The 26,317-nt window shown below is 42.5% G+C and overlaps 1 protein-coding gene across 2 annotated transcripts in view; it reads right to left on the reverse strand.

Annotated features, from left to right (window-relative positions):
• The window catches only part of LOC139582729 (pleckstrin homology domain-containing family G member 1), an 84,558-nt gene that overhangs the window by 46,118 nt on the left and 12,123 nt on the right, over window positions 1–26,317 (reverse strand). Inside the window, exons 1-2 of one of the 2 annotated variants that reach the window (XM_071413004.1) lie at window positions 23,390–23,853; window positions 1,283–1,818 (exon numbers count right to left, since the gene is read on the reverse strand). In XM_071413004.1, the coding sequence (XP_071269105.1) occupies window positions 1,283–1,818; window positions 23,390–23,399 (546 nt within the window). In that variant the 5' untranslated portion in view covers window positions 23,400–23,853. Of the gene's footprint in view, window positions 1–1,282; window positions 1,819–23,389; window positions 23,854–26,317 lie in introns of those variants that run through there. The other variant, XM_071413005.1, reaches the window with a different exon arrangement.

The following is a 26,317-nucleotide window of genomic DNA, read 5'->3' on the forward strand; positions in this document are numbered from 1 at the left end:
TTAGCTCCAGTCCTCCAGCAGTCCCAACAGGGTTTCATCTCCGGTCCTCCAGCAGTCCCAACAGGGTTTCATCTCAGGTCTTCCAGCAGTCCCAACAGGGTTTTAGCTCCAGTCCTCCAGCAGTCCCAACAGGGTTTCATCTCCGGTCCTCCAGCAGTCCCAACAGGGTTTCATCTCCAGTCCTCCAGCAGTCCCAACAGGGTTTCATCTCAGGTCTTCCAGCAGTCCCAACAGGGTTTTAGCTCCAGTCCTCCAGCAGTCCCAACAGGGTTTCATCTCCAGTCCTCCAGCAGTCCCAACAGGGTTTCATCTCCAGTCCTCCAGCAGTCCCAACAGGGTTTCATCTCCAGTCCTCCAGCAGTCCCAACAGGGTTTCATCTCCAGTCCTCCAGCAGTCCCAACAGGGTTTCATCTCCAGTCCTCCAGCAGTCCCAACAGGGTTTCATCTCAGGTCTTCCAGCAGTCCCAACAGGGTTTCATCTCCAGTCCTCCAGCAGTCCCAACAGGGTTCATCTCAGGTCCTCCAACAGTCCCAACAGGGTTCATCTCAGGTCCTCCAACAGTCCCAACAGGGTTTCATCTCCAACAGTCCCAACAGGGTTCATCTCAGGTCCTCCAACAGTCCCAACAGGGTTAATCTCAGGTCCTCCAACAGTCCCAACAGGGTTCATCTCCAGTCCTCCAACAGTCCCAACAGGGTTCATCTCCAGTCCTCCAGCAGTTCCAACAGGGTTTCATCTCCAACAGTCCCAACAGGGTTCATCTCAGGTCCTCCAACAGTCCCAACAGGGTTCATCTCAGGTCCTCCAACAGTCCCAACAGGGTTTCATCTCAGGTCCTCCAACAGTCCCAACAGGTTTCATCTCAGGTCCTCCAACAGTCCCAACAGGGTTTCATCTCCAGTCCTCCAGCAGTTCCAACATAACACATTTTTGTTTTAGTCCTGGGCAAACTCACCTGATTCAACTCACTGAGGGCTTGATGATTAGTTGACAAGTTGAATCAGGTGTGCTGGTCCGGGGCTACAACAACAATATGTACTGTTGGGAGGACTGGAGTAGGGAAACACTGCCTGCGCTGTCCTACTGTTTGCATCTCACCTAACAGTCTGAAAACTGTGCTGTGTACCCCTGTGCTGTATGTAGGTGCAGTGATAGCTGGTGTCTCCCCAGTGGTGTTGTGTGGTACCCCATTCCTCACAGTACTGGACAGACTCCTGTAAGAAGGATAAGTACTATGTTTGTGTCTCCCCAGTGGTGTTGTGTGGTACCATGCTCCTTACCTGTACGATGCTCTGCAGGTCCAGTACGTAGGTCCTCTCAGTGTCCATTATCTCCTGAACCACCCTGTCCACATACTGCACCCTGGGCCCCGGGGAGCTCCTCTCCCCAGCCTTGGTGTCTGACTGGGGGGTCTGGGCAGACACCTGTCTAACAGTCCCTTTTCCTGCATCTGTTCCTCCAATATTCCTCTCCTCCTCATCCCCACATCCCAGCTGCCTGGCTGGAACCAGCTCCAACCGGATCGCCCCGGAGTCCCGGTCAGGAGCGGGGTGACAGTGAGGGGAGGGGACTAAAGTGGAGCGGCTGCCCAGTGAGCAGTGGCTATCCCTGGAGGAGGCGGAGGAAGAGGTGGAGCCGTAGCTGATTGGGCGCTCAGCACTGTCTGGGGAGGAGTCCATGCTGTGGGCGGAGCAGTAGCGTAGAGGGGTGTGGTGAATGTCGGAGTGGCGAAAGCGGCCCGGAACGCCCACTGAGCTCAGGACCGAGCCGGCATCCGGAATCTCTGGGAGAGGAGGGAGGGCATCCGTGTAATCGTCTGAAATAAGTAGGCGAGAGAGGGAGAGAAAAGGAAGTGTGAGATTGAGACCTTTATCCTTGTCCTCTCATCAAGTTCAGAGTAAACATTGTTAATACTCACAAAACAGGAAGATGCTTAAACGCCTCAACCATCCTAATAAAACAACAAAAAGTGAACCCCTTTATGTTCCCACAGGGTCCCTATCTGGATTCCAAGTGGCAAGCTTGCCAGGCCACAGTTTAACTAGACACTGGAAGCCTGCCTCTCTCTCTCTCAGCAGAAAGGCCAAAGTAGAAAACCCACACCTTGTTCATGTCCCCTGATCGGTTTAGGATTCCAACTGAAAAACAGGCCATACCACAGTCGTGAGAGTGTAGTGTCCAGCCTAACTGAAACTGACCACAACCATGTCCTCAACTCATACCATGGCCAGAAGGCTTTGAACACACACAAAAATAAGCACTCTACCAAACCATGATGACCACACTAAGTCATTTACAGAGAGAGAGAGACAGAGAGACCAGAGAGAGACAGACAGACCAGAGAGAGAGACAGACAGAGAGACCAGAGAGAGATCAAAGAGAGACCAGAGAGACAGACAGACAGATCACAGAGAGACCAGTGAGAGAGACCAGAGAGAGAAACCAGAGAGAGAGACCAGAGAGAGAGACCGAGAGACCAGAGCGAGAGACAGACAGAGAGACCAGAGAGAGAGACAGAGACCAGAGAGAGAGAGACAGAGAGAGTGAGTAAGTGAAAGAGGTATGAATCCCAAACCACCGCCTCGCCCCTCCCAACTCGCCCTTGAGGACCCACTGTTATTACGTGTTGCTGACGAACATGAAATTCAAATGAACAAATCCCCTGTCGTTTTACAAAATATAAACCTCAGTTACAGTTAAACATTTAATTTGGGAGGTATTTCATATGTGTCAAGTCTCACCATCAGACAAACAAATGCATGTGTCATATAATTAGGCACCCCACTCCAATCTTTTGTGTGAAATTGCGCAAACTCAACAATAACGCTGTGCCTTATGGGATTCCAATTCGCTATGAAGCCGGCAGCATTGCAGGCTCAGTTGAAGGCTAATTAGCCCCTACACCCTAGATAATTTTCACTCCCTCAGCTTTGGGACACTTGTGCAAATGGCGCAAACGGAGGTCCAAGGGGTGATTTTACAGTACTCTACTTTTCTTTACTGTTCTGTACTGTTTTCTACTGTACATCATGCAAAACAAACGTCTATGATTGGTTCAGATTTGGTCTTGCCAGGACGGACTGACCAAATGTAAACAATTTTTCAAAGTCCATGGATGTCCGTTGTGGGTTGGTGCTCAGTGGTTGAGGATGCTTGTTACAGTAAATGGAAAGAGGTTAGGTGGTAGGTATCATGGTAGGAGTCAGTAAGAGCTGGGAGAGGTGACATTACATGGAGAGAGAAGAGAGAGAGAGTGTGATTGTCCAGACTTGAAAACTCCCATTGTAGCCAAATCAATTTCAGTAATTCCGACTTGGTAACAGAATTACGAGTTTTAATCAACCTTGATATCAGTAAAAATAAAAATAAATAAAAAGATATATAACTAATTAGCAGGTCTACTTGTACTTGTAATGTGGGTTTTTGGTAACGGAATTACAAGGCAATATTTCTTAAACTTACAGAAGGCAAATCATTTCTCCAAAACTAAACATAAGTGTTGATCTTAGTTGTGTTTTGATGTATTTTTAATACCTTTAATGACTTTTCTGGTAGATGTTTTCTAAGACCCCTTTTCAATCTACTTTCCATCTTATTCAACATTTTTGGGATGGAAAATAGTTGGAAAATGTATACAATGCATTCGGAAAGTATTCAGACCCCTCGAATTTTTCCACATTTTATTATGTTACATCCTTATTGTAAAACTGATTCAATAGTTTTTTTCCATCATCAATCTACACACACCACCGCATAATGACTAAACAAAAAACGTTAGACATTCTTGCAAATGTATAAAAATAAAATAAAAAATATCACATTTACATAAGTATTCAGACTCTTTACTCAGTACTTTGTTGAAGCAACTTTGGCAGCGATTAAAGCCTTGAGTCTTCTTGGGTATGATGCTACAAGCTTGGCACACCTGTATTTGGGGAGTTTCTCCCATTCCTCTCTGCAGATCCTCTCAAGCTCTGTCAGGTTGGATGGGGAGGATCGCTGCGCAGCTATTTCCAGGTCTATCCAGATTAGAGGTCGACCGATTATGATTTTTCAACGCCGATACCGATACTGATTATTGGAGGACCAAAAAAGCTGATACCGATTAATCTGCCGATTTAAAAAAATGTATTTGTAATAATGAATGAACACTTATTTTAACTTAATATAATACATCAATAAAATCAATTTAGTCTCAAGTAAATAATGAAACATGTTCAATTCGGTTTAAATAATGCAAAAACAAAGTGTTGGAGAAGAAAGTAAAAGTGCAATATGTGCCATGTAAGAAAGCTAACGTTTCAGTTCCTTGCTCAGAACATGAGAACATATGAAAGCTGGTGGTTCCTTTTAACATGAGTCTTCAATATTCCCAGGTAAGAAGTTTTAGGTTGTAGTTATTATAGGACTATTTCCCTCTATACCATTTGTATTTCATTAACCTTTGACTATTGGATGTTCTTATAGGCACTTTAGTATTGCAAGTGTAACAGTATAGCTTCCGTCCCTCTCCTCGCTCCTCCCGGGGCTCGAACCAGCAACACAACGACAACAGCCACCATCGAAGCAGCGTTACCCATGCAGAGCAAGGGGAACAACTCAGAGCGAGTGACGTTTGAAACGCTATTAGCGCGCGCTAACTAGCTAGCCCTTTCACTTCGGTTACACCAGCCTCATCTCGGGAGTTGATAGGCTTGAAGTCATAAACAGCTCAATGCTTGACGCACAACGAAAAGCGTCTGCCTACCACCGCTCAGTCAGATACTTGTATGCTCAGTCATATTATATGCAACGCAGGACACGCTAGATAATATCTAGTAATATCATCAACCATGTGTAGTTAACTAGTGGTTATGATTGATTGTTTTTTATAAGATAAGTTTAATGCTAGCCAGCAACTTACCTTGGCTTACTGCATTCGCGTAACAGGCAGTCTCCTTGTGGAGTGCAACGAGAGAGAGGCAGGTCGTTATTGCGTTGGACTAGTTAAATGTAAGGTTGCAAGATTGCTGCAATGAATGAGTATAGTAAAGTGAACTTATTAGCAGCTTGTGTCTAATATCAAGGAATATTTCACTCTCTCTGGTCATAGGAGAAACAACATGAATTGGTGCATGAGGCAGAAATAATGCAGTGACTTGAGTTTCACCATCAGCTGGAAGACTATGTCTCCTTTTCTCAGTGGAGGGAGGGAGAGCGGAGGGAGGGAGAGTCAGGTGAGAGGCAACCTCAACGCTTCTCCACTCCACGGTACTTACACCCATGAGATTGGAAGAACTCTGTGTGTTTCGTGTGTGTTTCTTACATGCATTTGGTTTATCACCCCTGAGATAATGCTAACTGAGCTAATGGTTTTAGTGGGACTCCTTATAGCCATTAGAGCTATTAGGCATGGGCCAGCAACATTCACACAAAGAAACCATGTGTTTCTACCCCTAGTGAAAACCAAACAACAGACGAAGACTTACTTACTTCTGTTTACCCAGCCCTTCCCCTGCACCTTCCAGACCCCCTGTTCGGGACACACCTAACCTGTTACACGTGCGCTTGCACACTGCACAACCCAAACTCTGTGTGAGTAACAGTGGTAAAATGTGACTAGAACAAGTAGAGTGTGAGTGAGGTGAGCAGGGGGGTTGGGGTTATCTTCAGCCCAGATTATGTTCAAACTGATCTGTGTAAATTCTCTCTAATTACGGGCCTAAAGCCTCAGAGTTGGTACTGTTTCTCCAGTTGCGTGTGCATGTCTAAGTCTGTGTGTCTGTGTGTGTCTGTGTGTGTGTGTGTGTTTAAGGATTAGACTGGGTATTAGTGCTGTGAGCTCTACCTTTCCTGCCAGAACAGCAACACAGTGAACCAGTGGCTCTCAGAATCTGGCCTACATTTAGGCTAACTCAATAAGGACACAAAGACCAGGCCTACATTTTTTTGCAAATTTATTGAAAATGAAAGACAAATATCTAATTTACATAAGTATTCACACCCCTGAGTCAATACATGTTATAATCACGTTTGGCAGCGATTACAGCTGTCAGTCTTTCTGGGTAAGTCTCTAAGAGCTGTGCACACCTGAATTGTACAATATTTGCGCATTATTCTTTTAAAAAATCTTCAAAATCTGTCAAGTTGGTTGTTCATCAAGCCAATGTAAGTCAAAACTAACTAGGCCACTCAGGAACATTCAATGTCTTGGTAAGCAACTCCAGTGTACACTACCGGTCATCTACTAATTCAAGGATTTTTCTTTATTTTTAAGATTTTATACATTGTATAATAATAGCGAAGACATCAAAACTATGAAATAACACATATGGAATCATGTAGTAATCAAAAAAAGTGTTAAACAAATAAAAAATATATTTTATATGAGATTCTTCAATTAGCCACCCTTTGCCTTGATGACAGCTTTGCACACTCTTTGCATTCTCTCAACCAGCTCCATGAGGTAGTCACCTGGAATGCATTTCAATTAACAGGTGTGCTTTGTTAAAAGTTCATTTGTGGAATTTCTTTCCTTCTTAATGCGTTTGAGCCAATCAGTTGTGTTGTGACAGGGTAGGGGGGTATAGAGAAGATGGCCCTATTTGGTAAAAGACCAAGTTCATACTATGGCAGTATCAGCTCAAATAAGCAAAGAGAATACGACAGTCCATCATTACTTTAAGACATGAAGGTTAGTCAATACGGAACATTGCGTGAACTTTGAAAGTTTCTTCAAGTGTAGTCGCAAAAACCATCAAGCGCCATGATGAAACTGTCTCTCATGAGGACCGCCACAGAAATGGAAGACCCAGAGTTACCTCTGCTGCAGAGGATAAGTTCATTAAAAGGATAAGGATAAGGATAAAAGGATAAGGATAAGGATAAGTTCATTTATTCATTAATAAATGCTTCACTGAGTTCAAGTAAAAGACATCTCAATATCAACTGTTCAGAGGAGACAGTGTGAATCAGGCCTTCGTTGTCAAATTGCTGCAAAGAAACCACTACTAAAGGACAACAATAATAAGAAGAGACTTGCTTGGGACAAGAAACACGAGCAATGGACACATAAGACCGGTGGAAATGTGTCCTTTGGTCTGGAGTCCAAATTGGAGAATTTTGGTTCCAACCGCCGTCTTTGTGAGATGCAGTGTGGGTGAACGGATGATCTCCGGATGTGTATTTCTCACCATAAAGCATGGAGGAGGTGGTGTGATAGTGTGGGGGTGCTTTGCTAGTGACACTGTCTGTGATTTATTTAGAATTCAAGCCACACTTAACCTTCATGGCTACCACAGCATTCTGCAGCGATACGTCATCCCATCTGTTTTTTAGCTTAGTGGGACTATCATTTGTTTTTCAACAGGACAATGACCCAATACATCTCCAGACTGTGTAAGGGCTATTTGACCAAGAAGGAGAGTGATGGAGTGCTGCATCAGATGACCTGGCCTCCACAATCCCCAGACATCAACCCAACTGAGATGGTTTGGGATGAGTTGGACTGCATAGTGAAGGAAAATGATCAGCATATGTGGGAACTCCTTCAAGACTATTGGAAAATCATTCCAGGTGAAGCTTGTTGAGAGAATGCCAAGAGTGTGCAAAGCTGTCATCAAAGCAAAAGGTGGCTGTTTAACACTTTTTTTAACTACATGATTCCATATGTGTTATTTTATAGTTTTGATGTCTTCACTATTATTCTACAATGTAGAAAATAGCAAAAAATAAAGAAAAACCCTTGAAAGAGTAGGTGTTAAAACTTTTGACCGGTAGTATATATTTGGCCTTGTGTTTTAGGTTACTGTCCTGCTGAAAGGTGATTTTGTCTCCCTGTGTCTGTTGGAAAGCATACTGAACCAGGTTTTCCTCTAATATTTAACCTGTGCTTAGCTCTATTAAAATTAATTTTTATCTATATAAACCCCATAGTCCTTGCCGATGACAAGCATACCCATAACCTGATGCAGCCGCCACCATGCTTGAAAATACGAAGAGTGGTACTCAGTGATGTGTTGTGTTTGCCCGAAACATAACACTTTGTATTCACGACAAAGTTAATTTATTTTCAGTTTTACCCTACTCCCTTATTGCAAACAGGACACATATTTTGGAATAGTTTTATTCTGTACAGGTTTCCTTCTTTTCACGTTTAGGAATAGTTTTATTCTGTATAGGCTTCCTTTTCACTCTGTCAATTAGGTTAGTATTGAAAGAGTAACTACAATGTTGTTGATCCATCCTCAGTGCTCTCCTATCACAGCCATTAAACTCTGTAACTGTTTTAAAATCACCATTGGCCTTAAGTTGAAATCCCCGAGTGGTTTCCTCCCTCTCAGGCAACTGAGTTAGGAAGGACGCCTGTATCTTTGTAGTGACTGAGTGTATTGATACACCATCCAAAGTGTAATTAATAACTTCACCATGCTCAAAGGGATATTCAATGTCTGCTTTTTATTTTATTTTAACCCATCTACCAATAGGTGCCCTTCTTTGCAAGGCATTGGAAACCTCCCTGGTCTTTGTGGTTGAATCTGTGTTTGAAATTCACTGCTCGACTGAGGGACATTACAGATAATTGTGTGTGTGTGTGTGGGGTACAGAGATGAAGTAGTCATGCAAAAATCATGTTAATCACTATTGTTGCACACAGTTAGTCCATATTATGTGACTTGTTAAGCAAATGTTTACTCGAACTTATTTAGACTTGCCATAACAAAGGGGTTGAATACGTATTGACTCAAGACATATCAGCTTTTAATTTTTAATTAGTTTGTTAAAATTTCTAAAAAACATAATTCCACTTTGGTATTGTGTGTCGGCCAGTGACACAAAATCTAAATTTAATCCATTTCAAATTCAGGCTGTAATACAACAAAATGTGGACAAAGTCAAGGAGTGTGAATACTTTCTGAAGGCACTGTTACAAGTCTACTTCAGTCCCACACTTTATGGCCAGCTGAAGTGCCCTTCACCCGGGAGAGGTCAACAAACAACCGTGAGAACCATGATTCCCCATCCTTCAGAACCTTCACAGCCTCATGTGCTCCATCAACAAGTACTGAAGCTTCATAACACATTAGCACTTATATAAATGTGGTATGAGTTACAAGAGCACAATGAAATTTAATGTTATAGCATAATATACATTTAGTTCATCTCAATAGACCCTATATACACAGTATATTTACTCTATTGCACATCATCCTGTAAAATGCCTCATTTCTTCATACTGTATATACAGGCACAATTCATAACGTAGCTTAGAGTGTTCATAGTGCAGTCCATAGTTTTTTGCTGTGTGTTGTGTACATACTGTATGTGGATTGTATGGATTCTGTGTCTCTATATCTTGTCAGTATATTCTGTTTGTCTGTCCGTATATTCTGTTTGTTGTGGCAGCACCATTTCACAAGTCAAATTCCTGTACATGCAAATGTATTTGGAGAATATAGGTGATTCTGAAGGAAGACTGACAGTCAGATGTCCTATGGCTGCTGTATGAGACTTATGTGCCTTCGTAGTCAGCAGATGACACAGATAGAATCAGGTCTGTATAGGGTGTATAGAGCAGCTGCAGCCCTCTCTTTCTCTATCTCTCCCTTTTCTCTCTCCCCCTCTATCACAATACAGCCTGAGTCAGCTTTCATCCATCAGATCTCTCACTACACAAAAGACCCCCCCCCCAACACACACACACACACGCACACACTCCATGCACATCTCATCCTCTCTACCTACCACCATGATCCCACCCGCCAAAATAACAAACATCCACAAGCAGCTCCCGCATTCATATCTAATCTATCAAATCTGTCTGAGCCCAAGGAAAGGAGAGAGAAAGAAAGTTAATATGGATAGACAAAATAGAGAAGAAAGAGAGGAAGGATAAAAAAGGAGAGGGAGAAATGGAGGGAGCCCTTCCCCCTTTCCCCAATACCCTTGTTGAGTGCTACTGCTGAGAGACTCAGTCTAAATCATGACGTAATTTAATTCAGCTCCATTCAGAACAATGGCCTGGCCTGTGAGCTCTAGACCTCCCCTACCTCTCCCTTGTTTTCTTTCTCCCTGTGTCCCTCTCCTTTTCTTTCTCACTTTTTTCACCCTCTTCCTTTCTACATCTGACTTTTTCCCCCCTCTCTCCATCTCTCACTCCCTCCATTCATTAATTAATTACTTTCCTCCTTCCTTCCTTCCTACCTCATTTCCCCCAACTCATAAATATAACTGTCACCTCTTCAGGTCTTCCATGACAGCGATATCCATAGAGACATGATGTTTAGGAAGTCATATAATGTCTCCCCTAACAGCTTTGCCAAGTCCAGCATTCCCTATAAGTAGCCCTGGAGATTCCAGAGGGATTCTGAGGGTCATTCCGAACCACTCCAAGCATATACTTTCCCATATTAAAATATACACACACGGCAGAGCATAGAGCGTCTGCTAAATGACTTAAATGTAAATGTAAATGTATATACAGTGGGGAGAACAAGTATTTGATACACTGCCGATTTTGCAGGTTTTCCTACTTACAAAGCATGTAGAGGTCTGTAATTTTTATCATAGGTACACTTCAACTGTGAGAGACGGAATCTAAAACAAAAATCCTGAAAATCACATTGTATGATTTTTAAGTAATTAATTTGCATTTTATTGCATGACATAAGTATTTGATACATCAGAAAAGCAGAACTTAATATTTGGTACAGAAACCTTTGTTTGCAATTACAGAGATCATACGTTTCCTGTAGTTCTTGACCAGGTTTGCACACACTGCAGCAGGGATTTTGGCCCACTCCTCCATACAGACCTTCTCCAGATCCTTCAGGTTTCGGGGCTGTCGCTGGGCAATACGGACTTTCAGCTCCCTCCAAAGATTTTCTATTGGGTTCAGGTCTGGAGACTGGCTAGGCCACTCCAGGACCTTGAGATGCTTCTTACGGAGCCACTCCTTAGTTGCCCTGGCTGTGTGTTTCGGGTCGTTGTCATGCTGGAAGACCCAGCCACGACCCATCTTCAATGCTCTTACTGAGGGAAGGAGGTTGTTGGCCAAGATCTCGCGATACATTGCCCCATCCATCCTCCCCTCAATACGGTGCAGTCGTCCTGTCCCCTTTGCAGAAAAGCATCCCCAAAGAATGATGTTTCCACCTCCATGCTTCACGGTTGGGATGGTGTTCTTGGGGTTGTACTCATCCTTCTTCTTCCTCCAAACACGGCGAGTGGAGTTTAGACCAAAAAGCTCTATTTTTGTCTCATCAGATCACATGACCTTCTCCCATTCCTCCTCTGGATCATCCAGATGGTCATTGGCAAACTTCAGACGGGCCTGGACATGCGCTGGCTTGAGCAGGGGGACCTTGCGTGCGCTGCAGGATTTTAATCCATGACGGCGTAGTGTGTTACTAATGGTTTTCTTTGAGACTGTGGTCCCAGCTCTCTTCAGGTCATTGACCAGGTCCTGCCGTGTAGTTCTGGGCTGGTCCCTCACCTTCCTCATGATCATTGATGCCCCACGAGGTGAGATCTTGCATGGAGCCCCAGACCGAGGGTGATTGACCGTCATCTTGAACTTCTTCCATTTTCTAATAATTGCGCCAACAGTTGTTGCCTTCTCACCAAGCTGCTTGCCTATTGTCCTGTAGCCCATCCCAGCCTTGTGCAGGTCTACAATTGTATCCCTGATGTCCTTACACAGCTCTCTGGTCTTGGCTATTGTGGAGAGGTTGGAGTCTGTTTGATTGAATGTGTGGACAGGTGTCTTTTATACAGGTAACGAGTTCAAACAAGTGCAGTTAATACAGGTAATGAGTGGAGAACAGGAGGGCTTCTTAAAGAAAAACTAACAGGTCTGTGAGAGCCGGAATTCTTACTGGTTGGTAGGTGATCAAATACTTATGTCATGCAATAAAATGCAAATTAATTACTTAAAAATCATACAATGTGATTTTCAGGATTTTTGTTTTAGATTCCGTCTCTCACAGTTGAAGTGTACCTATGATAAAAATTACAGACCTCTACATGCTTTGTAAGTATGAAAACCTGCAAAATCGGCAGTGTATCAAATACTTGTTCTCCCCACTGTACTTACAGACTAGGGCACATATAATACAGAGAACATGAGTGTGCCAAGCCTAGTTCACTTTCTCAAATCTCTAGATGTTCACCCACACTAAGAGTTCTCTTACACTGCTAAACAACATGTCAATCATAACTGTCACTTGAAATCTTAAGTCCATAAACTTTATATGAGCTATATGACAGATAAACAGTTGTGATATTGATATGAAGTGCTAAAGGAGTGCTGTGGGAGCCGTAAGAGTGCCATGGACAGACCTCTCCTCTCATAGCTTGGTCATCAGAGGTTAAAAGGGATTTCACCCAGATCTTATCAAGGTGAATCCATGATGTGCTGTTCTGTCATACCAAGGAGTCAGGGGTCGGTCTATACATAGAGCTACTATATATAGAGAGGGACAACAGAGAAAGTAGAGAGAATCTGGGACTGGGTTCTTAATCAAGTAAGAATAAATTCCAGCTCTTCTCTCACCAAGGGGCCAAATGTGGTTTCTTCACCCCAGAGAGGAGCACCTCTGACTGGGCAGGGTCTGACCACACATTCCCCTTCCATCAACCTTGTGTGTTCTTGTTTTCCGCATGGACAATAGAGAAGAACAACAGTGCCAACTGATAGCAGTGTCTATGCCACACAATTGTTTACTGCCCTCTACTCATTGCACTAAATCTGTGGTGACAGTCAATCATTATGGATGGTGTCTGACATGTCTGCAATAAGAGAGTTGAACACAAACAAAAACAAGTAACAACAACATCCAAGTACAAATAGTGCCCAAGGTGGGGTGTGTATTGGGTCTGGGAGGAGGGGCAGAGGACACTCATAGGGACATGAGTAGCTGTAATAGGCCAAAGGCGTTGCCGTGAGTTACAGCAGTCTCTCCGCCTCGGCAACGTTATGGTAACGGTTTTAAATGTGATTAAATCAGACAAGGACTAACCCAAGAGGGAGAGAACACGAGACAGAGAAAAAATGAGAAAAAATAAGTCACAAATGCCAACCTTCCGTTCGTTCCCTCCCTCCTTTTCCCCCCACTGTTCGGAGTCCTACCTTGAAAGTTTAACTTAGTGTTGCACTATTAGACTTATCTACAACCTAACATATTTAGGCTAGTATGGATCTAATAAACACCTCGGAGTGGATCCACTCTTCTCTCTCTGGCTCTGATATTTTGTCCTCCAAGTGTCTCTCTCTCTGATAGAGATGCAGGGCTGATCTTCACCGACGTTTAACAACTTAAAGTGTCACTCAGGATTTCACACTGCAGCCCAATGAATCCAAAAGGAACAGAAGGAATAGAGAGAGTAGGAGAAAGAATACCGGACACACACCTGCCATGACTGGGCCATACATTACAGAACAGACGTTAGACATAGAAAGAAAAAGAGAGCAGAAAATAGAGAATCATAGTGAACTTCAGAGATTGCATGTGTGTGCATGCACACTCGCATGCGTGTGTGTCGGAGTGGGAAGAAAAAAAACATTCCACACTTAATGCTTTGGCTCTGCATGAGCATGCTGCAACAACAACAAAAACATCTGCACGACAGTATTTCAACCTGAAGAGGGCCTGTCATGACTAAAAACTGGAGATGATACTGATGCCACATAAAATTTTGCGCTACACGTGCAACACAGCATTCCTAACCTAGCCCACAATGTCTGCTGTGTGGATCGAGCAATAAACAAGTCGAGCAGTCATTTGAAAGAGTAAGAACATTTCAGCGAGATAACTCAAAGTGGAAATCTTTGGAATTTTTTGCCCTTGACAATCAACCGTTCTCTGTCGTGGGTGATGTTGGCTTTCGCCTATCGGAGTTACCCATGAATAGCATCAATGCTATTTGCTTCACTCCATACTATGGAACGCCGTTTGGGTCTTCGCGTGTCAAAAAAGATACACGTCAAATAACACTATTTGACAAGTCAAATAAGCTTTTAATTTTACATTTCAAATAACACAGTTCTATTAAAGAATGTTGTGTGTTCTGAATTTGCACGTGCAAGCCAAGCGCCACCACTATCAGTAGCACTGTCAAAGCTGTACAAAAAAGCCTGCAGACAAGCAAAACCCGGCCACGAACGATGAGTTTACAATTCCACGTTGATAATAAAGCATTATTTCGTCGACCGCAACTTCTGGGGTAGCTAGCTTTAGCTTGGTACCTAGCTAGCACCTATACAACCAGCATGAAAGCAATGACAAGTAGAAACTGCAGTCATTTTAATTATTCTTAGCAATGATTTAGGAATCCTTGTAAGTATTAGCTAGGTAGCCACTTGTTGTTCACCTATTGAAATTGAACTTCAGTTCATGAAAATAAATAGCTAGCCAGCTACTTAACCCTGTTGCCCAAAGCTAACGTTATAAGCAGCCAGGTAGCTTCATCTGGCTAGTGATGCTCTACCGGACCGGGTTATGTGTTGTGAAGCTAGCCACAATAAGGATTAGGCACAATAGTGGAATTTGCGGTTTGCCTTCAAAATAAAAGTACCTCCTTTGAAAGTGATGCAGAAGGTTACAATTGGTGGAATCATGCCATATTTAGACTAGGTAATGTTAAACAAGGTTGGAATGTGAAGCAATGAAATGGGTATCAGCCTACTCAGTGACACCCACAGAACACAACTGTGAAGAGTTTATGGAAATATTAGCGTTGTAGCTCTTGTCGCGGGACTGTGACTGTGTGAAATCACCTCCCCAGTCAGCCTATTGTGTGTATTGACATTCATATTGCAGTGTACAGCTTTACCTAAGGATTGGGGATCAATGAAATTGGGTATCAGTCTACTCAATACCCAATATTTTTTCCCAACGTCCTCCTCAGAATTATCCGACTCAAACATCCCTGCAGTATTGTTTTTCCTCAGGAATAGTGTTCAATACACATAGGTTGACAATAAATGTGGCTCAATTCACAGTTGTTTGAGTCCCGCAATAAGAGCTACGACGCTAATGTTCTCTGGGAGTCACTGAGTAGACTGATACCCCATGTCATTGATCCACAATCCATAGGTAAGGCTGTACAGTGAAATAAGTATGCACCCAATGCAATTCTAAAGTATAATACATCCAGCGTGATTTCAACAAATTTTTGTCAAATTAACAAATTGTCTTTTGATTTTATATAACAACATTTCAACCTCGTTTAGCATGATCTATTCAACTATGGCATAATTCTCCTATTTATATTCATTTGCATCACTGTCAATTACATACTTTTGTTTTGAAGGATAACAACAAAGTCCACTATTGTGGCTAATCCTTATTGTGGCAAGCTTCACAGATGGGGCGACCACCATTAATCAAATAAGAAGTGTCTTATAAATTAGGGTTATATTAGATGACCCAAGCTATATAGTTAGCTAGCTAACTATATAGCTACTGAAACAGATGTTGTTTTGCTATGTTTTTGGGGAAGAACATTGTTTGCATCCATGACCAGCACTGTAGGTGCGCGAGACAACTTTACCAGCATCATAGCATACGTATCAATGAACCATTGTGACATATGAAATACGAGTGATAGTGTAATCAATGTGTAATAACTACGTAAAACATGTATGAACGCGTTAAATTATTATGTGACGTGCAGTCATATTCAGTTCCTGATTGGTCAACAAGCTTATTTGACACGTCAAATAGACCCAAACGGCATTCCAAGTAAGTGAAAGAAATAGGTTTTGATTATGACATACGTAAATGCCAACCAAATAGCTTTTCGGTCGTGTGTGTATGTGTGTATGTAACATTTGCTTAACTAGGCAAGTCAGTTAAGAACAAATTCTTATTTACAATGCCAAACCCGGACGACGCTGAGCCAAATTGTGCGCCGCCATATAGGACTCTCCATCACGGCTCGATGTGATACAGCCTGGATTCGAACCAGGGACTGTAGTGCAGTGCCTTAGACCGTTGCATCCATGTGTGTGTTAACAATTTAACTGTACTAGAATGCTTAAAAGGCCGCAACATTTTTTGTGCACCTTGATTTGTGGAGTTTCTTCTCTGCAGATCCTCTCAAGCTCTGTCAGGTTGGATGGGGAGCATCGCTGCACAGCTATTATCAGGTCTCTCCAGAGATGTTCGATCGGGTTCAAGTTCAGGCTGGGCCACTCAAGGACATTCAGAGACTTGTCCAGAAGCCACTCCTGCATTGTCCTGGGTGTGTGCTTAGGGTTGTTGTCGTGTTGGAAGATGAACCTTTGCCCCAGTCTGAGGTCCTGAGTGCTCTTGATTAGGTTTTCATCAAGGATCTCTCTGTACTTTGCTCAGTTCATCTTTTCCTCGAGCCTGACTAGTCTCCCAGTCCTTGCATCAGAAAAACATCCCCGCAGCATGATGCTGCCACCACCATGCTTCACCATAGGAATGGTGCCAAGTTTACTCCAGACAAGACGCTTGGCATTCAGGCCAAAGAGTTCAATCTTGGTTTCATCAGACCTTGTTTCTCAAGGTCTGAGAGTCCTTTAGGTGCCTTTTGGCAAATTCCAAGCGGGCTGTCATGTGCCTTTTACTGAGGAGTGGCTTCTGTCTGGCCCCTCTACCATAACAGCCTGATTGGTGGAGTGCTGCAGAGATGGTTATCCTTTTGGAAGGTTTTGACATCTCCACAGAGGAACTCTGGAGCTCTGTCAGAGTAACCATTGGTTCTTGACCAAGGCCTTTCACCCCAGATTGCTCAGTTTGGCCAGACAGACAGTTCTAGGAAGAGTCTTGGTGGTTCCAAACTTCTTCCATTTAAGAATGATGGAGGGCACTGTGTTCTTGGGGACCTTCAATGGTGCAGAAATGTTTTGGTACCCTTCCCCAGATCTGTGCCGACAAAATCCTGTCTCTGAGCTCTACGGACAATTTCTTTGAGCTCATGGCTTGGTTTTTGCTCTGACATGCACTGTCAACTGTGGGACCTTATACAGACAGGTGTGTGCCTTTCCAAATCATGTCCAATCAATTGAGTTTACCACAGGTGGACTCCAATCAAGTTGTAAAAACATCTCAAGGATGATCAATGGAAACAGGATGCACCCAAGCTCAATTTGGAGCCTCATAACAAAGGGTCTGAATTTCTGTTTTTATTTTTAATACATTTTTTTATTTATTCTACAAACCTGTTTTCACTTTGTCATTGTGGTGTATTGTGTGCAGATTGATGAGGGAAAACATTTATTTAATACATTTTTAGAATAAGGTTGTAATGTAACAAAATGTGTAAAAAGTCAAGGGGACTGAATACTTCCTGAATGCACTGTATAGTGTGTATAACAACAGATGAACACCTTGTATCTTAGTAGTGTCTATAACATGAAAATAACAGTATGGGACACATTAGTATAGTGTTAATTCTGTGTTATTAAAACAGTGGGAGAGGGCTCAGAGGGGGGAGGGGTGGTGGTATAGCTGAAAGCGGAGAGGGCGAGAGAGAGTTGCTGTGGGGAAAAGTCCACTAACACCCCCTTTTATTCAGACAGACAAACACACACACACCTTTGGGACACCAACAAGCCCCCTGGCACACTCTCTCGCCCTTCCTATGACTATGTGACATACTGGGCTTATTCTCAAAAGTGATTGGATCTCACCACCCCACAGAAATCCACACCATAGGAACTGAAATAGTTGCGTTCCTATCCTATCCCTTCCTCTCATCAAGCCTGACATAGATTTTCACTTCTCTCTCTCCCTAGTATCCCTTACAACTTCCCACATTATTAAGGTCTGCATCTGTCCCACTAGCCTGTGCTTGCTGTCCACAGCCTCCCTCAGTCTCCCTACCTCTCTTTTAACAATACACACACCAATAGACATGAGAACTTTGAGGGTGAAAGGGGAAGATATTGATTTGTTTTGTTTGAGCAATTTCACCCAAATTGACAACCCACCCTCCCACCATGCTCCCTCCCCATCCCTACCCCAGCAGGGCTAGCTAAGTATGGGGGCAGATGTCCTACTGAGCTGGGGTAGGTTGGTGGTGTATTGTCCACTGAGCCTCTCAATAGTAATTATGCCCCCCTCTAGCCTCCCTGCCTCAACCCCTCGCGCCCTTCCTGCCACCCCTGAGGGCTCTAATTTGGGTCATGGGCTGCAGAATGGCATTTCTGCCCTACCCAAACAGCTACTTTGTCAAACAGACTGACAGGCAGGTACGGAGAGGAAACCAACACACACCAACTAACAAAAGGCCCTCAGAGATACCAGGAGTGCAGAGATGGAGAAATTAAATAACACACAATTTAAAAAGAGAGTCAACATAGCCCAATGGTGTACAGTGGAGGGTATACACAGGTATAAGGCATTGCATATACTCACTTCTTAATCCCCACGATGCGTATCAAAGTAGTGTGGTGGTGGAATAGGCCGTATCAATTAATAAGGTTGATATAACAGATCAGAATGTTTAGCTTAAAATGTTGATAAACTATTATTTCTTCACATTGTTAGAGCAGCAATAGGCACACAGCCAGTGGGCATTCACACAAATGTTACAAAATGCAATTGCGGGAAAGCACCATGCACATACAAGCGGTTGCAAGCAGTTTCATAGACAGAGATGGAAATATCTGTTAGAAGTTTAGAAAGAGGGAAGATCTGAAGATGCAACAACTATTATGGGTTTATATATGACTAGGATAATGTCTTTGGCTGCCAGACAATGAAAGAACAGGACAGCGTATACAATAAAGTCTTTATAAAATAATTGCCGCCATGTTTCTATGGTGGTATTTTTGCTATAGGTTACTTTGAAGCAAGGTAAGACATGCCTCATAATATGAAGTAAAATGTCCAGGTTTCATTCAATGAAGAAACAGGAAAAATATAGTGATGCTAATGATAGACCTAACCATCTTCTGGTAGATGGAAAGGCTTTCCCAGAAACCATCTCTATTAAATGTTCACAAGCTACAAAGTAGCCTATGCTTACCTGGCAGAATGATACCATGATTATTTGCATCAATCCAGTGTCCATTTCTTTTGCAAACTCCATCTCATATGCGCTACAGAAACAATGCTAACCACACAACATTGCTAGGTGCCTGGAGCACAGTTTAATTAAAGGGTAACTACATGAAAAATAAAAATGTCTTACATTTTTCCCAGACCTCAAAAGTCATCCCGATGTGGTTCACGCATTGTTGTGGACTTAGAACACCCACTTTTGTTGTTTTTAAAAACCTCTGAATTTCTGACTTAACTGACAGCCTAATGTATCTGTTTCAATTGTAGGCCTACTATTAGCCTACTTGCAGAGTACAGGTTGGGTTGGCCTTCCCTTCGCCGGGCGAGCCACTTCTCCAGGCACTACACCACTGACACAGCCCATTCATGGCCCATGCAAAACATGAACTCTACATAGAAACAGTGCATGGAAACAACTCCATGTCAATTTAGCAAACAGACACTTCTACACAGAAAACATTTGAGTATAAACTTCTGTCAACAGCCTCGGTGAGAAGCTTCCTCCATTGTATCTATACCGGATATACAGTTGAAGTCGGAAGTTTACATACACTTAGCTTGGAGTCATTAAAACTCGTTTTTCAACTACTCCACAAATTTCTTGTTAACAAACTATAGTTTTGGCAAGTCTGTTAGGACATCTACTTTGTGCATGACACAAGTAATTTTTCCAACAGTTGTTTACAGACAGATTATTTCACTGTATCACAATTCCAATGGGTCAGAAGTTTACATACACTAAGTTGACTGTGCCTTTAAACAGCTTGGAAAATTCCAGAAAATTATGTCATGGCTTTAGAAGCTTCTGATAGGCTAATTGACATAATCTGAGTCAATCAGAGGTGTACCTGTGGATGTATTTCAAGGCCTACCTTCAAACTCAGTGCCTCTTTGCTTGACATCATGGGAAAATCAAAAGAAATCAGCCAAAACCTCAGAAAAAAATTGTAGACCTCCACAAGTCTGGTTCATTCTTGGGACCAATTTCCAAACGCCTGAAGGTACCACGTTCATCTGTACAAACAATAGTACTCAAGTATAAACACCATGGGACCATGCAGCCGTCATACCGCTCAGGAAGGAGACACGTTCTGTCTCCAATAGAGATGAACGTACTTTGGTGCGAAAAGAGCAAATCAATCCCAGAACAACAGCAAAGGACCCTGTAAAGATGGAGGAAACAGGTACAAAAGTATCTATATCCACAGTAAAACGAGTCCTATATCGACATAACCTGAATGGCCGCTCAGCAAGGAAGAAGCCACTGCTCCAAAACCACCATAAAAAAGCCAGACTACGGTTTGCAACTGCATATGGGGACAAAGATCATACTTTTTGGAGAAATGTCCTCTGGTCTGATGAAACAAAAATATAACTGTTTGGCCATAATGACCATCGTTATGTTTGGAGGAAAAAGAGGGAGGCTTGCAAGCCGAAGAACACCATCCCAACCGCGAAGCACGGGGGTGGCAGCATCATGTTGTGGGGGTGCTTTGCTGCACGAGGGACTGGTGCACTTCCCAAAATAGATGGCATCATGAGGGAGGAAAATTATTTGGATATTTTGAAGCAACATCTCAAGACATCAGTCAGGAAGTTAAAGCTTGGTCGCAAATGGGTCTTCCAAATGGACAATGACCCCAAGCATACTTCCAAAGTTGTGGCAAAATGGCTTAAACTTCTTGAGAATACAGGGGGTGCTATTTTTCCATTAGCATAATTTGCTCTACAGATTAAACTGCCTCTTATTCAATTATTGCTCTTACTATATGCATATAAATAATACCATTGGAAAGAAAACAATCTCTAGTTTCTAAAACCGTTTCAATTTTGTCTCTGAGTGATACAGAAGTCATTTGACAGCACTTTCCATGACCAAGAAGAAAAAAGCAAGATGTGTATGCCAGCTTCAACGCTCTGCCTATATATGGTCGTGCCCCCTATGACCCGAAACACACCTCATTGGCCTTCCTCTGGGTGTCAAGAGGACGTCAGAGGAAAAATATCTTGTTTATCTGGGACTGACGTGAAATGAGAGCTAATTCTTTGGCGTGACCGACAACTTCCGGTTCTCTAAATCGTGCGACTTGTAGCTGCGATTGTCTTCTGTTGTGCGGCCATTATGGATGAAAACTATCTCCGTCTCGATGTTTGTTTGATACATGTGACCAGATCATCGTAATGTATGTTTTTTCAATATAGTTTAATCAGATTATTTGAATTTTTTCGGGAGTTTTGCGGTGTTCCGTTGTCTGATTTTATTTACGTTTGAGAGATCCGTGCCACTCGACCAGTACCTGTGCTAAATGGAGTGGGAAAGGAACAATTCTGAACGGAACCAACGACTCATCTTGACAAAGGACACTTTGATCAACATTCTGATGAAAGATCAGCAATAGTAAGACCCAATTTACGATGTTATTTCATATCTGTTGTGCATGTGAACTGGCCGTGGGCGCCCAGCCGAATCTGCCTGGTATAGCTATGCTAATTTAGCGCTACATTTTGTTTTCGTTATAAAACATTTAATAAATCTGAAATATTGTTTGGATTCACCAGATGTTGGGCTTTCAATATCTGTACGCTGTGTATTTTTCTGAAATGTTTTAAGATGAGTAATTAGTTATATGACGTTGGTCTCTGTAATTGTTCTGGCTGGGTCGGCACTATTTCAGATTGCAGCTGCAATGTAGAACTGTGATTTATACCTGAAAAATGCAAATTTTTCCAAAAAAAACTATGCTATACCATAAATATGTTATCAGACTGTCATCTTATGAAGTTGTTTCTTGGTTAGTGGCTATATATATTTTTATTTAGTCGAATTAGTGATAGCTACTGACGCAGGAAAAAACTGTTGTGAGTAAAAAAATGGTGTCCTTTGCTAACGTGGTTAGCTAATAGATTTACATATTGTGTCTTCCCTGTAAAACATTTAAAAAATCTGAAATGGTGGCTTTATTCACAAGATCTGTATCTTTCATCTGGTGTCTTGGACTTGTGATTTAATGATATTTAGATGCTACAATTTACTTGTGACGCTATGCTAGCTATGCTACTCAGTGGGGGGGGGGAGTGGGGGGTGCTCCCGGATCAGGGTTGGTGACTCGTGAAAGGTTAAGGACAACAAAGTCAAGGTATTGGAGTGGCCATCACAAAGCCCTGACCTCAATCCTATAGAAAATGTGTGGGCAGATCTGAAAAAGTGTGTGCGAGCAAGGCCTACAAACCTGACTCAGTTACACCAGCTCTGTCAGAAGGAATGGGCCAAAATTCCACCAACTTATTGTGTGAAGCTTGTGGAAGGCTACCCAAAATGTTTGGCCCAAGTTAAACAATTTTAAGGCAATACACTCAATTAGTATTTGGTAGCATGTAAACGTCTGACCCACTAGGAATGTGATGAAAGAAATAAAAGCTGAAATGAATCATTCTCTCTACTTTTATTCTGACATTTCACATTCTTAAAATAAAGTGGTGATCCTAACTGACCTAAAACAGGGAATTCTTACTAGGATTAAATGTCAGGAATTGAAAAAAACTGAGTTTAAATGTAGTTGGCTAAGGTATATGTAAACTTCTGACTTCAACTGTGCCTCCACCTCTCAAATCAGTGAGAATAGGCTCTACCTACGAACAACGTCTGTGGGGGAGAAATTACAGGAGAGGAACTAACGATGATCTGAATTTTAAATAATCACTCGTAATCTGCAATGGAATAACAACAATATCAAGAACCAACAACCCTGCGGAAAAGCAAACATGTTTCATTCAACTGCCTCAGCAGGAAAACTAGAAAACACTGTTCACAGCATAGGGGAGAGAACCTTTCGACAAAGAGGTCACACATACTTCACACAACAGTGTCAGCAGGGAGAAGATATCACACCAACACACAAATGGAGCCAACGCACAACCACAACTGACAGCAATAAGAGGGCTAGATACAACACACAACTAACCAACAACCAAACAAGGACGACAAAAGCACACAACACAAGTTTCATTCAAATGACCTTTACCAGACGCAAGAAATACATGTGGAACTAAAACAGAGCCAGCTCTTACATCCATGTGAATAAAAACATGAATAGGAGTACTCATTCCTACCAGACACACCATCAAGGCATTCACCTTCAAAGACTTTCAATTTACCACAAGGCCCCCAGTTTACCACAAAAACTAAAATATTATATGAAAGATAAAGAAATCTAAACTCTGTTGCACCTTTGACTGCAGATCAAACACCTGAGGAAAAAATAGATATCTAGGCATTTTTTAACCATACAAAACCAACTGATGTTGAGCTCTCAAATGGCCTAGTACATAAAACAGTCTACATTAGAAATACCTGAAATAAATTCTGCTTACCAGTTGGCATAATGGCTTTGAATTTCCTTCAGCAAAAATAACAGGAGTGAATTGTTAATAAGAAAACAACAGTCCAGGAAAATTCACATATGCACAGGGAGCAGACTATACTGATCGCAGTACTCCCAGTTCCCGCAGCCACAGCACACCTCACATTCTCTCAGTCAGCCCGATACATTTCCTTCTTCAGGGAGCAAGCGTGCAGTCCGCTGCTCCCAACACACTCACTCTTTCACCTATCACAGACAGACTTCTCACTGGTGTAGCAGCTGACCACTTTTGCTATCCTTTTCTTTCTCTCTGATGCTCTGTATAGCTTTCTCTCTCTTTCTCCTTTGCTGGCTTGCTAAAACTCTCATTGGGCTCTCGGTCGCTCTTTCAGAAGCCTACATTTCTCTTTTCCTCTCTCTAGTGGTAGCACATACACTCTGTATATGTCTGTATATCTCTGTGTGTGCATCAGACTGAATGGCCTTTGCTCTCCCCTGTTCCCTCCCCACTGGGCTTTCCCCTCCCCCTGACTCCTCCCCTCTCTCCCACAACAAATTACAAGGACCGGAGTTCCACAGTAAGTGCCCTCTCCAGGGCCGGCACCAGGTATAAGTGACATTAGCGGTCGCTTAGGGCCCTGGCCGCTATGGGGCCCGTGACCACCAAAATGTTTTGGGGGAACTCAGTCGGGGTCTCAATTGTCTCTGTTGAAAGTTAGAATAGTAGAATATACAAGGTGCAATTTCGAAATGGGGTTGTGAATCAGTAGTTTCTCTCTTGATATGTCAGTAACTGACAGTGACTCAATTAGTCCATGTCAGGATTTTTTTTGTTGAGATTGGTTAAATTAGTCTAGCCAGCTAAATAAACTTGTAGTAATCATGGTTGAATTATCAAATTGGGCACATACCAATGGGGGGGGCTATATTTTTTTTCAGTGGGCATTGCGTATACTCACTTCTTAATCCCGACTGATGTGTATCAAAGTAGAATAGTGAACAACATCGGTAGGATTGGAAAGACGTTTCAACCAGTAAATGCCAACTAAGGCAACAATGGGTATGCAGGCCAGGCATTGAAAAAGTTTGGTCCGAAGTCTTGGTTGAAACTTTGCGATGCGCAATGCAGTCATCATGCGATGTTTGAATGAACATTTCTTTCCCAACAAACATTTCCCAACAAACATTCCCAATAAATGTTGACTGCAAAGTAGACCTACCTGGCAGAATGATATCATGATGATTTGTATCAAAATCGGGAGGGCATACAATGTAGGCCTACATTGTACAGCACAGAAACACCGCTACCCCTATGGTGCGATTTCAGTGACAACAGAAACTGTATTTGAATCCCATAATTTAGAATTTGTATTAGGATATTGAATTTGAATGTAATATTTTTTTTATTTGTAATGCAAAAATTGAATCCAGAAATGTAACTTGTACTTCATGATCTGAAACGGAATATTGCATTCAGTTCTAAAATTCTATTTAATTGAATATTCAAGTTCAATATTTATAAATTCATTTTCAATATGGTAGGTATTGCATACATTTTCTGTATATCAAGTTTACATACTATAATTTCAAGTTTATCCAAGTTTCAGACATGTATATTCAACAAAACCAGAGACAACATCCTGGCACTTTGACAGTCAGGAAAGGTAGAGGAAAATAGATCAAATCAAACGCTTACTGTGGTAACAGAAACTTCTGTCAGTTTCTGAAGCCAATGTGGCATGTTGAATTCATTTTCTTACACTGAATTTGACTCTAGCATTTGAACCATTTTGGCTATTAGCTATTATGACCCCCTTTCCTGAAAGCTAAGTCTCTCTGGAGCATGGACGTTCCCCGCTATGATGATCACAGGCTGCGTTAGAAAGGAGTGTCACAAAAAAATATATGTATTTGGACCCATAAGAATATAGGTTGAAATGCCCCTTCATAGCCCTTCTAAGGATAGTCTTTCCACTCCCTGTTTAATCTTGCACTTGTGACTGACTGGGTTCAAACCAGGTCTCCTGCAGATAACAAGACTGTGTTAGCCCATTTAGCTAAAGCCTATAGAGAAAAGTACAGGAAGTTCATGTAAAGGACAACACATTGCTTGCTTAACGATTACAGCTCAAACTCAGGACATCTGCCTCGCAAACACACGTGACAGCCCTCCTGAAGCGTTTCAACACATCGTGCTATTAAAAAAGGCTATTAAAAAAGGGGCAACACTTCAGAGTTTCACAGATCCCATCTGCTACACTAACACAAGTCTTCAAGATCCAGCAAGGTTACTCGCGTGGTTTGGTGATCCATGCTTATGTGATGAAGACATGTTAGTTTGACATGTGTTATTATGTCTTAAACATAGTCTAGGTTCAAGTCTCCGGCAAGGGTAGTCATTATTAGGCTAACATGTGACTGACTGGGTTAAGACTGTTAGCCTGTTGAGCTAAAGCCTAGGCATTGGTCCTGTGACTTGGATGGGTCTCTTCAAGGAGGAGGTCAAAGGGGGGTGAAATGTAGCAGGTGGTTCGCTGACCATGCTCGTGTGATGAGTAACTGTTAGAGCTCGGAGCTTAAGAAATTCACTGTATCCTGCAATTTCATGTGCGACGCTGTGCATATGACTAATAAACTCCTGGTGCACAGGAGACCCATCAGTCAAACTAACACGTCTTGATGTCTCAGCCAAGGATGCTCATCACAGACCTATATCCATCCTGCACTGCCTCTCTAAAGTCTTCGAAAGCCAAGTTAACAAATACCCGACCATTTCGAATCCCACCGTACCTTCTACGCTATGCAATCTGGTTTCCGAGCTGGTCATGGGTGCACCTCAGCCACGCTCAAGGTCCTAAACGGTATCATAACCGCCATCGATAAAAGACACTACTGTGCAGCCGTCTTCATCGCCCTTGGCCAAGGCTTTAGACTGTCA

This window comes from Salvelinus alpinus, chromosome 8, assembly GCF_045679555.1.
Source record: "Salvelinus alpinus chromosome 8, SLU_Salpinus.1, whole genome shotgun sequence".
Classification (NCBI taxonomy): Eukaryota; Metazoa; Chordata; class Actinopteri; order Salmoniformes; family Salmonidae; genus Salvelinus; species Salvelinus alpinus.